The sequence below is a fragment of the Sturnus vulgaris genome, chromosome 26 (genome assembly GCF_052056855.1).
Source record: "Sturnus vulgaris isolate bStuVul1 chromosome 26, bStuVul1.hap1, whole genome shotgun sequence".
Lineage (NCBI taxonomy): Eukaryota > Metazoa > Chordata > Aves > Passeriformes > Sturnidae > Sturnus > Sturnus vulgaris.
In genome coordinates this window covers 1,436,945-1,450,678 of record NC_142268.1, presented here as the reverse complement: position 1 = coordinate 1,450,678, position 13,734 = coordinate 1,436,945, and the positions used below count along the sequence as shown (strand labels likewise).

General features: G+C 50.6%; 1 protein-coding gene across 11 annotated transcripts in view; it reads left to right on the top strand.

Moving 5' to 3' along the window:
* Positions 1-13,734, top strand: part of PTPRS (protein tyrosine phosphatase receptor type S) — a 154,630-nt gene that overhangs the window by 97,375 nt on the left and 43,521 nt on the right. For 10 of the 11 annotated variants that reach the window (XM_088179305.1, XM_088179301.1, XM_088179298.1 and 7 more), the window contains 4 exons: positions 6,626-6,895; positions 9,373-9,954; positions 10,760-10,893; positions 11,718-11,862. In XM_088179305.1, the coding sequence (XP_088035431.1) occupies positions 6,626-6,895; positions 9,373-9,954; positions 10,760-10,893; positions 11,718-11,862 (1,131 nt within the window). Of the gene's footprint in view, positions 1-4,782; positions 5,330-6,625; positions 6,896-9,372; positions 9,955-10,759; positions 10,894-11,717; positions 11,863-13,734 lie in introns of those variants that run through there. The other variant, XM_088179303.1, reaches the window with a different exon arrangement.

Genomic DNA, 13,734 nt, shown 5'->3' with positions numbered 1-13,734 from the left:
GCAGTTGGGATGCTGTAGGGATAATCCTTCCTGCTCTCTGCTCCAGCTTCTCTTGGCTCTGCTCTTTTCCAGCCCAGGGAGCTGTAAATGGCTCACAGGCATTTAAAGCAGCCCAGCCCCTGCCTTTGCTGTTTGTCACCATCAGCACGAGTTTTGTCACCCCGAGCCAGGTTCTGAGCCCAGGTCCTGCTGAGAACATTCCCAGGAGCTCCCAAGGCTCTCTGGAAAACCTCAGCTCATTGACACACCAAAGATGAAACCAGGCCAGGGCAAAACATGTAAGAGCTGAACTAGTGGAAATCAATTAAAATAAAACCCACAGAAAGGGCAGGGACAGCGTGTGCTGAGCACCTCAGGAAATAAAGCTTCAAAATAGATTAAAATGGGACTAATTTAAGCAATAATTAGCCTGTAGCCTGGGTTAAGTTTGGCACATGAGTAATCTGACCATCAGACCAGAGCTGCTGGTTAGTTCCAGGTGGAACCATTGCTGAGCTTTTCCCTTTCAAACCCATTTAGAGGTTGAAGGAAATCATTCCACATGCACTAGAGATTTAAACAAATAGCCACGAGGTCAAAGTAGTCACTGGTATTTTAAACTGTAGGAGTTTTAATATCTTTTTAGACCAGATTGATAAATTCTTCACTGGAGAAGGAGGGAGGCAGAAGCACCACTGGGTTGTACAGCTGCCTCTGCAGTGCCCAGTGTCCAGGTGTAAAATTGAGGGATGGAGAGCTCAGGGATGATTTTTAAGGGTTGTTTTAGCACTTCTGTGGGTGGGGGAGCGCCCTGTCCATGGTTGGGGTGTCCTCAGCTCTGAAATTCTAGTTCCAAACCAAACAAAGCAAACGAAAACTTCACTGTGTTTCTGCAGAAGGATTTCTCAAGGGTATCAGGAAATGGAAATGGATACAAAAAGCCACCCCCCCCCCCCAAAAAAAAAAAAACCAATCAAAAAAAAAAAAAAATCCGAACTGTGTATATATATCTTTGTATATACATGACTATCTCTCTATAGAGGGCACTTTGCAGGAACACTGTGCTGTACTGATCTCGAAATCTCTGCCTGCCTGTGTCTCTTACACCTTTTGCATCGCTGTTCTCTTTGTTTTAGGGGAAAAAATTAGATTACACCTTGTCAAATTAAAATAACAAAAACTAAACCAGTCAAGTCTGTGTTTAAAATTACAGAGCTGCGTCAAAAACAATTGGACTCTGATTATTTTCTGTTCAATCCTGTAAAAAAAACAACAGGAAAAAAAAAAAAAAAAGAATTGCAAAAAGACCAGAGATGTTCAGCCAGCCTGTCGCTCAGCTAATGTGGTTTTTCTAAGTGAAAAGTAACAATTATTGGGAAGGTAATGGATTTCCTCCAGACCAAATCCAAGCCTTGGTCTCATTCTTTATTTATCTACCTATTTACACATGGATTTTATTTACTGTGAAGGAAATGAGGAAGGAGCTGGGCAGGAGGAGGGAAGCTTCTCGTCCTGTGGAGGGGCAGAGGTCGGAAATCCAAGCCCCGAGAACGAGCCTGGAATTGGAACGGGATGGGGAGGGAGGGACACGCAGGGGCAGGGTCACACCACGTTTGGGAGGGGAGGACAGGTGTAATCTAAGCTTCACTAATAATGTAGAGGCTGCACATTATTTTGGCACCCTTTCCCCTACCCCTCCTCATTTTGGAGCAAGACGGAATGACTCCTGTCTCCCCAAAATGGCCAATAATGTCCGCCTTCTCACCTCATTTGGAGCAGCAGCTTGCTGAGTGTCAAAATGTTTAATACCATTTGGTTTTGTTTGGTGCTTTCAACCCGGTCACTTCACTTTCTTTCGTTTCCTTTTTCAATTGATTTCTTCTTTAAGGTATAAGATGCGTTTCTCTTTGAGTTGGTTTAATGTGAATCGGGGTTTGAAGTGACAGGTTCTTGTCCAGGATATTCTCCTTTCCCCCACCTCGCTCCTCCTCTGATATTTTTTGCTCTCTGAGGGAATCTGGAAGGGGCTTTAAAAGAGCAGCTGGTGGGGTTCCTCAGCACGAACTGCTTGGTCCTCAGGTTTCTCTCATTAGCAGCATCATGGGAACACGTTTTATGGATGGATTCTGGTGTTGCAAAAGTCAACCCTGGATCACCCCGTGTCTCTTCCAATCAGGTCTGTAAATCTTTGCAAAAACACCTCTCACCTTGTGGACCCCGAGTGGTGATGGGGAACCTGAGCCGTGCTGATTGGGACCAAAAAAAAAAAAAAAAAGCCAAAAATGCCACTCACAGAACACAAACTGGGTCAACCTCTGCCTCTCTGAGCAGCAACAAAACCAATTGGCTTCCCCAGGGTGTGAAGAGTTATGGATCTGTTCTGTTTCTAAAAAAAAGAGCACAATTTGGGGTGCAGATTTGCAGTGTGCAACGCTTATCCAACCATTCAAAACAGACTCATAACTAACTGCACTTCAGAAATTTTCCTGTGCCTCCCAAACGGCTTCTCTGCATTGAAATAATTTGAATTGCATCCCAAACATCCAGCATCCAATCTCGGAATCTGGTTCTGTCCGTAACAAGCTGTATCCTTGTTTGAAAAAAAAAAAAAAAAAAAAAAAAAAAAAGCTCCTGAGAGTTTTTTGGCCGTGGACAATGTCTGTTTGTGTGTGCCTGCCTGTGTGTGTCTGTCGGGAGCTGCTGCACATGGAGCATGCACGTCCGTGTAAGCATGCGGGGTCTGCCAAAACTCTCCTGGAAATCAAACACCCCCGGAGCTCAGGGAAAGTCCTTCTGGTACCAGAAAATGGGAGAAGTGTTATTAGATAAGTGGCCATAAAGCAGAGCCCTGAGTGCCCCATCCCAGTGTTTCCTTTCCAGAGAGGGCAGTTCTGTTCTTCCCCATCCTTTGAAAGGGTTGGAGAGAAAAATGGAAGGAATCTCTTCACCCGACTTTTTTTTTTTCTTGTAAAATGCCCCAGAGCTGAAATTGGTCTTGATTCCATCTCTAACTTCCTTTCCACCACGGCTCTCTTCCTCCTGGGCCTTGACCTAAAGACTGACCCAGAGATTCTCAGCTTGACAAATTCCCTGTCTCCAGCCAAATGCAAATGTTGTAGCAATTAAAATAAACAGCAGCCTGATGGCTCTGGGTAGCCAGAGATGAACCCTGTGCTTGTCACAGCCCTGAGCCATTGCAGGGCTGTGTCCAGGGAACTCTCTGAGGTCCCCAACATTTAATTGGAGCTCTTTTCCCATCCCAGATCAGTGTGTGGATGTTGGTATATCTGTGCACACAGGAGAGTCCAGGTTTTTTTTTAAACCGGGATGCACCAAGGAAGTGCTGCTGCCTGTTTTGGGCTCTGTCAGCCCTAATCCAAATTCTGCCTCTCTGTGGAACGGGCAGTGCTGAGGGCTGGCACCCAGGGGTGCTGGGTGCTTCCCTTGGAGGGTGACAAATGCCCAAGTAAGGATCCCTGTGCCCCCAGGGCTGACCTGCACCCCTGGCAGCTGTCGGGAGGAGGGCAGGGCTGCTCTGCAGCCTTTTGGGAACTCAGCCCCTGAGTTGTGTTTTGTGAGTGGATTTCTCCTTCCCTGCCCAAAGCCACAGCCAGGAACAGTCGGTTCCCTTCAGACTCCGATTCTCAGCACTCCGCCCTACATCAGATGATGCTTTTCAGTTATTAAATTCTGGTTTGTTCTTTCTTTTCTTTCCTTTTCTTTGGTTTTTTTTTTTTTGTTTTGTTTTGTTGGGTTTTTTTCCCTTTCTCTTTCAGTTGGGTTTCATTTCTTTGCGATTAGCTTCGGTTTGGATTAATTGTCTTGTTCTGTTCCCATGACAACTCAGTGTTTGCATCCCACCTGCCGTTGTTTGTTGCTGTTGATGCTGTTTGCTGACCGGACCTTTCCGGACGTGTCTCCCCATTCCTCCTCACCTTTCCCACCTTGCCTCCCCTCTCCAGAAGGTCACATGCCAGCCCCCCCTCAGAAGAGTCATCCCCACCCCAGATCTGTCTGCATGTTGACCCCACTTGTTTCTTTCCGAGTTCTCTCCATCTTGTCTCAGACTGTGACAGGTGTGGTTTCCACCTGGCTCCATTTTTTGAAGTGTGGTACCTCTGGAAGCAGGATGGAGCAGGAACCAGGGATGTTCCCTCTGGCTAGGGCTGAGTGTTCTCCCAGTGGCAGGAGGGAGCAAGGAGCACTTGTGTGATCCTTTGAGCCAGTGCCGGTGCCTGAGGTGGAACAAACACCGTGCTACCCCCTACACCTTTCTGCAGGTAGTGCCAGTGGCCAGGTGAGTTGGCAGCCCCTCCCTCCACATCCCCATCCTTCTCCCAGCTCAGGGCATGCCCCCGTTCTCTGCAAATCCGTGCATGCAGGAATTCCCCTGGGCCACCTCCGAGCTCCCAATGCCACCAGCCTGGAAGTTTTCTCTCCCTTGCCTCCCAGTGCTGGCTCGTGGCTACTGGTTCCCACAGGAAAGGGTCTGGCAGCCCGATGGGGAGGCCAGGCCGTGCTGTGACAATGTCCCTTGTCACCTTGCAGGACAATGCAGGGGCTGCAGTTGGCTTTTGTTTGCCAAAGCCCCGTGAAACAGCAAACAGCCTCCACCTCTCCAGGCAGTGCCCTTCCCCTTGGAAAAGATCCACAAAGCTGGAAGATAAATTCTAGCAAGGCCCAAGACAGTTCCAGGGGACACTGAAGGCACGGGGAGGGACAATGGCAGGCTCAGCTCTGCTGCCCTTTGCTTTGCTTTGGCATGAGGCAGGGCCAGCCGGCTTTGCAGAGGTTCCCTGGGAGCAGACAGCAGGGCCAGGGAGCTCCCAGCACTCCAGACCCCCCCCTGCCCCTCGCCCACCCTGCCTGCAGCAGTTCCTGCATGGCTGTCCCTGAAGCTGCAGGAATCCTGCACTCCTGCTCCCCTGCAGCTGCTGCTGTTCCTGCATTTTCCCCCAGTCCTGGACCCTTTTGTCTTTTTGTGGGATCAGACCCTGCCCTCAGCCCCTCCCTGGGCCCTCTCTGACCCACACACGTTCTCCTTTGTCCCTTCCCCTGCTTTGCCCCCATGAGGAAGGGCAGCCACCATCCCTCCAGCCAGCCCAGGGAGCTCAGAAAATGGAGCCAAGGAAACCACAGCCTCCCCTTTGCGTCCATGTTCTTCCTGTGTAAGGTCTGGAAGCTGCATCCACCTCTCTGCTAAGGAGATGCACAGAACATGTCACTGTTTTCTCAACGTTAAAAGTTTCATTACCTTGTTTTTCTTATTAATTCTATTCTATTTATTATTCCGCCAGGGCTGAGATGTGACAATGTGAGCCACCACATTGAGTCACATCAGCTAGAAAAAGTATGCAGCATTAAAGTGGGTTTCCCCCTCCCCTCCCTCTCTCTCTCTCTCTCTCTCTCTTCTTTCTCCCTTCCCCTCTTGTTCTCCTTCTCCTGGTCTTCCTTCCTTTCTCTGTCGCTCACTTTCTATCCAGTATCCATGTGGGCATTTGCTGCCGCCCAGAAATTATATTTCTCTGCATTTTCCTCTCTCTTTCTCTCTTTCTCTCTCTCTCTCTCTTTTTTACCTATTTTGCATGATGTTTGTGACTCTGAGAGCTGCATCTATCGATGGAACCGTGTCAGATCTTAAAGAGGCTTCGTTAGGGTTTCTATACCCGAAAACCACAAAAATTTCATTAGAGTTTCTCATCTTTTCCACACTCTGTCTCGCTCCAGGGGGGCTGTGTTCCCCTGGACGCTTCTCACACGCAGACACCAACTAAATTCTGTCCCACCCCGGGGGCTCCCTCTCCTCCCTCGTTTATCCTTTCGCTTCTCAAGTGGAGCATCTGCAACGTGGGGATGTGACACTTCTCCCTCTGTTGAATTCTCTGGCTCCAACAAGGCAAAAAAAAAAAAAAAAAACCTCGAGAAGTTTCCATCCCCACCCCAACCTTCTCCTGGCCCCCTCCCAACCCCACGTGTGCAGCAGCCCCGGGTGGGAGAGGGCCCCTCTCTCGAAAGAGAGAGAGAGAGAGAGGGGGCACCTGGACCACACCGGGGGTGGCCGGGGCTGTTTCTGGGGAGAAGGGACGGACCCAGAGCCCACTGGGGGAGGGAGGAGCAGGTTCTGGGCTGGAGTGGGGAGTTGGGGGCCCCAGAGGCCGCCCAGGAGAACTTTGGGGCGCTCGCCATGGCAGCTCTTGCCAGTAAAGATGAGAAATTGCTAATAAATTTTTGTGTATTTATCTGTGCTGTGATGGGTCTAATCTTGATCAATGGAACCCTGTTGCTATGAAATATCGCTTTTATGTCTATATTCTATATATTGTTTGTGAAGTACAAATTTATTTGGAGTTTATTTTTTTTTTTTGGTTTTTGGCTTTTGATTTTTTAGTTTCTTTGGTTATTTGTTTTGTTTTTAATGAAGGAAGAAAATAAACAGTGACAAACCCCGTCTATATTTAAATTACCTTTTACTCTTTTTTCTTTTTCTCCTTTCTTTTTCTTTCCTTTTTTTTTTAATTTCTTTTTTCGTTTGGTTTTGTTTTTCTTTTCCTCTTTTTTTTTTTTTTTTTTTTTTTCGTTCGTTCGTTTGTTTTGGTTTGGTTTTTCCGTTTTGTTTTTTTGTTACCTCTGTGCGTCTCGTCCACAGTTCGCCGTGTGGCCCCTCGCTTCTCCATCCTCCCTGTCAGCCATGAAATCATGCCCGGGGGCAACGTCAACATCACCTGTGTGGCCGTGGGGTCCCCCATGCCCTACGTGAAGTGGATGCAGGGAGCAGAGGACCTGACCCCCGAGGATGACATGCCCGTGGGCAGGAACGTCCTGGAGCTCACGGATGTCAAGGACTCTGCCAACTACACCTGCGTGGCCATGTCCAGCCTGGGAGTCATTGAGGCCGTTGCCCAGATCACGGTGAAATGTAAGGGAGGGGCGGCAGGGTCCGTGTGGGAGGGGGCACGGCCGGAGCTGAGTGTCTGAGCATGAGAGCAGGGGACACCGGGCACGTGTCCTGCTCGTGCATGGCAGCCCTGGTGGCACCGGAGTGGGAATGTGCCGTGGTTTGTGCCTGTGTCACTGTGTGTCTGCATGGGGAGAGCCTGGGGCTGCCTGACCTGCATAGGGGACACAGTTCTGCATGTCCAGGTGCTCCTGCACGACTGGGATGTGTGTTTGTGCATGGATAGGGACAGTCCTGCGTGTCCAGGTGTTCCTGCACAAGTGGGATGCGTGTTTGTGCATGGCCAGGGACAGTTCTGCATGTCCTGGTGCTCTTGCATGACTGGGATGTGTGTGTGCACGGCCAGGGACAATCCTGCACGACTGGGATGTGTGTTTGTGCATGGATAGGGACAGTTCTGCATGTCCAGGTGTTCCTGCACGAGTGGGGTGTGTGTTTGTGCATGGACAGGGACAGTTCTGCATGTCCTGGTGCTCCTCCATGACTGGGATGTGTGTGTGCACAGACAGGGACAGTTCTGCATGTCCAGGTGTTCCTGCACGAGTGGGATGTGTGTTTGTGCATGGCCAGGGACAGTTCTGCATGTCCAGGTGTTCCTGCACGAGTGGGATGTGTGTTTGTGCATGGCCAGGGACACCGTGGCTGTACCGTGGGCACCCCTGTCCTTACCTGTGTGTACACCTGGAGCTCTGTGAGCACGAGCAGCAGCACAGACTTGTACACCAGGAGTGGCCCGTGCTGAGATCTGTGCATGTGCCCTCGGGGATCCCACACCCAGGGAAACCCACAGTGGAGGGGAAGCTGGTGGCTGAAGACCTTCCCTCTCTTTAGGACACCTGAGCTGGTTGTTGTGAAGAAAACTGTGACTCAAATCCCTGCATGCTGGGTCTGTCCTGACATATGAGCTGGCTGGGCACTGTGCAAGGAGCCTTGGATGGCTTGGAGCCTGCATGCCATCCTGTTCCAAGGCCTGAGATTCAGCCAAGGCCCTGAGGATCTCTGGCATGTGCACCCTTGCACTAGAGCTTAGTTCCAGCATCTTAGTGGCCGTTGTTGCCTCAGCAAGATGGGGAATAAGCCCAGCTTCCAGCTAGTGATCCCCAAGAGGAGCACGGGTGCCATCTTCAATCTATTCTGTCCTCAGCAGGGGAGTATTAAACCCAAGCAGGAACCCCTGAGGTTGGGTGAGTGTAGAGCTCTGTGTGAGCTGGTGTCTGCTCCAAGTCCTGGTGCTGCCCATGAGGGATCTGGGACAGGCGGGGTGGGAAAGAATCCGTGGGTGGGGGAGAGGAGAAACACTTGGGAGAAAGGGAGGGATAAGGAAAAACAATCCTGACCTGTCAGAGGAGACAGGAGAAATGAGCAGGGACTAGAGAATCTCAGCATGAGCCCTTCTGAGCTCCTGCACAGCAGTGGGGCTCTTGTGCCAGCAGAAGGGCTCCTGGGGCTGGACTCACGTCCTTTTATTTTCCTGAGTGTTCCCTTCCTTCCCTTTTTCCCTGTCTTACCCTCTCAATCAAGAGCTGCTGTGTAGGGCAGATTGCTTCTGCTTCCAACTCTCCCATCTCCTCACACGGGGAGTCTCGCCCTGCTGGTACCTTCTGTCTTTTGTAATTTTGTTTGGATCTTGTTCCCTGCTCTGTTCTAAGTGTGGCTCTCCTGGGCAGAAGGTGAAAGGAGAAGTTGGAGCTTTACTGTGATCAGGTCTAGAGAAGTTTGGCTTCAAAGCCAGGTTGAACAAGGCTTGGAGCCACCTGGGCCAGTGGAGGTGTCCCTGCCCATGGCAGGGGTGGCACTGAATGAGCTTTAAGGCCCCTTTCAGCCTAAAATATTCTGGGATTCCATGGTAAGAAGAGGTTGAAAAGGAAGGTTTGAAAGGGCTTAAAGTGTGCAGTGAGGACATAAAGCTTGAGGGCAGGTGAAGTTGGAACACATCAGGTACAGTTCAAGTGCAGTCCCCAGCGGGCTCTCAGGGACTCCCTGGCTGAGGGAGAGGAGACGTGGGGATTTGTGGCTTGAGGGGAATCCCTGCCAGCATTTCTGGGATTTGTTCTGGAGAGCAGAGCCCACCCTGTGCCATTCCTTGCTGTGGGGGCTCGGCAGAGAGGTGAGCACGTTCTGGGAGGGAGCTGCTGGGGAAGGAGCTGCTGGGGAAGGAGCTGCTGTCCCCCCCTGCCCCGGGAGCTGGTGGATGTGCAGCTGAAGCCTGTGCTAATGATTCCAGATGTTCAGCTGAACGCTTTGTCTTTGATGGAGCAGTTTAAGGAGGATCATAGAGTGGATAACTTAGGTTCATCATATTCCAGCAGCGCTTTCCTGAGCTGCCAGGATTGGTGCTGTGCCTCTGGCTCCTGCAGCCCTAACCACACCAATTAGGCACCATTTCAGCATCCGTGGGTTTGGTTTTTTTTTAAATGCCTGTTCTTCCTGATTCTCAGCACTTCCCAAGGCTCCTGGGACACCAGTGGTGACGGAGACAACAGCAACGAGTATCACCATCACCTGGGACTCTGGAAATCCAGACCCCGTGTCCTACTATGTCATTGAGTACAAGTCCAAGAGCCAGGACGGACCGTACCAGATCAAGGAGGACATCACCACCACACGCTACAGCATCGGGGGGCTCAGCCCCAACTCCGAGTACGAGATCTGGGTCTCTGCAGTCAACAGCATCGGGCAGGGTCCCCCCAGTGAGTCGGTGGTCACCCGCACTGGGGAACAAGCCCCCGCCAGCGCCCCCCGCAACGTGCAGGGTCGCATGCTGAGCAGCACCACCATGATCATCCAGTGGGAGGAACCCGTGGAGCCCAACGGGCAGATCCGGGGCTACCGAGTCTATTACACCATGGAGCCCGACCAGCCCGTCAGCAACTGGCAGAAGCACAACGTGGATGACAGCCTGCTGACCACCGTGGGCAGCCTGCTGGAGGACGAGACCTACACCGTGAGAGTGCTGGCCTTCACCTCCGTGGGGGACGGGCCCCTGTCCGACCCCATCCAGGTTAAAACGCAGCAGGGAGGTGAGCACCTGTGTCGCTGTGGGGAGGAGAGCTGCTGGTTGGATCTGGAGATTTAGATGCTATGCTGGGAAGGAATTATTTACTCAGAGGGTGGGGAGGCTCTGGCACAGGGTGCCCAGAGAAGCTGTGGCTGCCCCTGGGTCCCTGGAAGTGTCCAAGGCCAGGCTGGACATTGGGGTTTGGAGCAACCTGGGATAGTGGAAGGTGTCCCCGCCCATGGAACTGGGTGAGCTTTATGGTTTCTTCCAACCCGAACCATTCCATGACTGTAAATGTCTTTAACAGATGTAAAACTGCCCAGGCAGTGGTGACACTTTTAACTGTCCCTGAAGTACCCAGGAAATGCTTTGTCAGAGATGAGTGGGGAATGTGTTATGTGTTGAGCTGCAAACACAAGGTGTTTTACCACGGGCTGTCACCCAGCACATTTTTGGCGTGGGGTATGGGAGGAAACCCTGTGTCCTCAATGGACATCTCATGGGCTTCCTGCTCCCAGAATCTTGTGGTACTGGGATCGATGGGAAGGGCTGTATTCTGCACTGCTGAGAAAAAGGCAGATAATCCACGGGGATTCTTCCATCTCCAGCAGCTCTGGCCACGCTGGAATCCTGCAGTGGGATGTAACTCCACAGCTCTAGAGGCAGGACCTGCCCACGCTGCAGTGTGGCATTTTGCTGCTGACGTGCTCTTCCCACACAGGCTTTGAAGAAAACAGGGCAGGAGCGTCCTAATTAGCCAAGTTAATGTGTTTTCTCCTGTTTCTCATCTCGCCTCCCCTGCCCCGCCGGCTCCTTGTCCGTGCCAGTTCCCGGGCAGCCGATGAACTTCCGAGCTGAGGCCAAGACCGAGACCAGCATTGTGCTGTCGTGGAGCCCCCCACGGCAGGAGATCATTGTCAAGTACGAGCTGCTCTACAGGGAAGGAGAGCACAGCAAGGAGGTGAGTGCAGAGCGGAGCAGAGCCGTGCTGAGCAGCTCCCTGCGGTGTCAGAGCGAGGGGAGCAGGGCAGGTGTGTCTGGGAGGTGTCAGGGCAGGTGTGTCTGGGCAGGTGTGTCTGGCAGGTGTGTCAGGGCAGGTGTGTCAGCACAGGTGTGTCTGGCAGGTCTGTCAGTGCAGGTGTGTCAGGACAGGTGTGTCAGGACAGGTGTGTCTGGGAGGTGTGTCAGGTATGTCTGGGAGGTGTGTCAGCGCAGGTGTGTCTGGGAGATGTGTCTGGCAGGTGTGTCAGGTGTGTCTGGCAGGTGTGTCTGGCAGGCGTGTCAGCACAGGTGTGTCAGGACAGGTGTGTCCGGGCAGGTGTGTCCAGCAGGTGTGTCAGCACAGGTGTGTCTGGCAGGTGTGTCTGGGAGGTGTGTCTGGACAGGTGTGTCTGGCAGGTGTGTCTGGACAGGTGTGTCAGCACAGGTGTGTCAGCGCAGGTGTGTGTGTCAGGTGTGTCAGCACAGGTGTGTCTGGCAGGTGTGTCTGGACAGGTGTGTCAGCACAGATGTGTCAGCACAGGTGTGTCTGGGAGGTGTGTCAGGTGTGTCAGCACAGGTGTGTCTGGCAGGTGTGTCTGGGAGGTGTGTCAGCACAGGTGTGTCAGCACAGGTGTGTCAGCACAGGTGTGTCTGGCAGGTGTGTCAGCACAGGTGTGTCAGCACAGGTGTGTCAGCACAGATGTGCCAGGACAGCTCTCTGCTCTCTGGCCTCACCCCCGCTGCTTTTGTCTGGGTTTATTTTTGTTCTTCCTCCCCCCCCCCCCCCCCCCTCGCCCATCGCAGGTGCTGAAGAACTTCGAGCCCACGACGTCGTTCACGGTGGAAGGCCTGAAGCCCAACACTGAGTACGTGTTCCGGCTGGCCGCCCGCTCGGCCCTGGGGCTGGGGGCCTTCACCCCGGAGCTCCGAGAGCGCACCTTGCAGTCCAGTAGGTGTCTCTGCTTTGGCAGCCTTCTCTGAGGGGACCACGGTCAGGGAGTGTGATAAATGAGAGACAAAAGTCTCGCTATGCAGCAGAATTGTTGATTGCTTTGTTTGATATAGAAAGAGCAAACGGAGATGGGGAAGGTGAGGGGTCACCTCGGTTTGCAGCTTCTTCTCATACTGTGGGTTCTCGTTGTAGTCAACAATTTTTTTGGATTTTTGGTTGTCATAAGCAGTGGTGGTTGAATAAACAGCCTTACACGAAGTTTTTGGGTGATAATCAGTCACAGATAGCCATCTGGGCCTTGTAGGTGACCACCAGAGAAGTTCTGGGAGTCTGGTTTTTGGGATAGGCAGCAGTGATCAGACAAAAGCAGGAAGGGATTTTTGGGAAGTCTGATTTTGCAAGCTGGTGGCTGATACAACTTATTTAGAAAACATAACATATTCTAATGTAACATAATACAACATAATATAACATCACAAGGTGATTTTAAACAGAATTATTTAATCATATAATTTCCATTATCCAGTGTCCATGTTTCACTTCAGAGCTTAGTATTCTGCTTTATACAAACCCCAATGCTTTTGTGATTAACACCAATCTTTTATCAATTATCACAATTTCCCCACTTCTCTTTTTTTTATCCTATTGATTCGTGTTTTGGCTTCAAATTTTGTCAGTACCTCTTGTACTAGATTTAATTCATCTACTGCCATTAATTTGGTTGCCTTCTCAGGGTCTATTGGTATTGTAGCAACTTGCATTCCTTGAACCACTGGCTTGTGGAACAAGACAAGGGGTGAACAGTAGTCCTAATAATGTACATGTTAACATAAATCCTAATTTCTTCCACCAAACTCCCCCTAACAGGTTATTTTACCAATTATCATCAAGCATAGAGTTTCAGGTTTGTACAGGTACATGGGCTATTCGTTTTATTTCTTCTGCAATTTTAGTAATTACTTGACCATTATTATCAATTTCTAAGCAGCATTCACAATTATTGAACTTTCCACACACTCCCCCCTCGCTATTTCTGTTTGATTTCACTGTAACAACTGTTCTGGCCTTGATCTTTCCTCACCCTCCATGGCCATTGTTCAGTCATCTGCATTCCTCCGAGTATCCATCTTAAGTCCATCATATTCTGGCGATGGACATGATTCTGATTATCCCAGTTAGGATTATTTAATGGCCATTTCTGGTCTCCCTTAGGTCCAATCTGATGTCCCTGGTCCCATACCCTCATTCCAGCCTGTCTGATCATTTCCCGTTCTTCCCTGGTGAATAGGATACTTAATATAGATTGGAATTCCATCCAAGTATACATACTTGGTCCGAGGAATTGATCTGGTCTCTCCCATACCCCTATAGGATCCTCTAATAGTTTTCCCATTTCTTTTTTAAAGTTTCTCACTTCCCCTGTGTTCAAGGGAACATTTACAAATCCAATTAATCCAGCCTGTTGTCCTGCTAATGGCACTTCCCTCAGGGGGTAAAGGTGTCGTTATCTCCCTCCTCTCTGGTGATTCTCTCCTGGTATTTCTTTGACTGGAGAGTTTTTAGAGCTATGGGAGTACCAGGAGGAGAAGTGGGTGCGTGGGGGGGGTCTCCTGTATTTTCTGTATTATACGGAGGTGGGAGATTGTCAAGGGGCTCCCAGGTAACTTTTTTTTGTCTTCATCCTCTTTTTCTTTTAAAGTCTATATCAAGGATGGCTTGGACTGTTTTGCCCACATACTCACATTCCTCTCTGTTAAATGGTTCTTTATGAGCCACATATGTGTTTAATGCCCGACAAATCCAACCCTCAAATGATCCCAACATGGGCCAGTATAGGTTATCTTTACGGATCATTTCTCTGGTCCATTC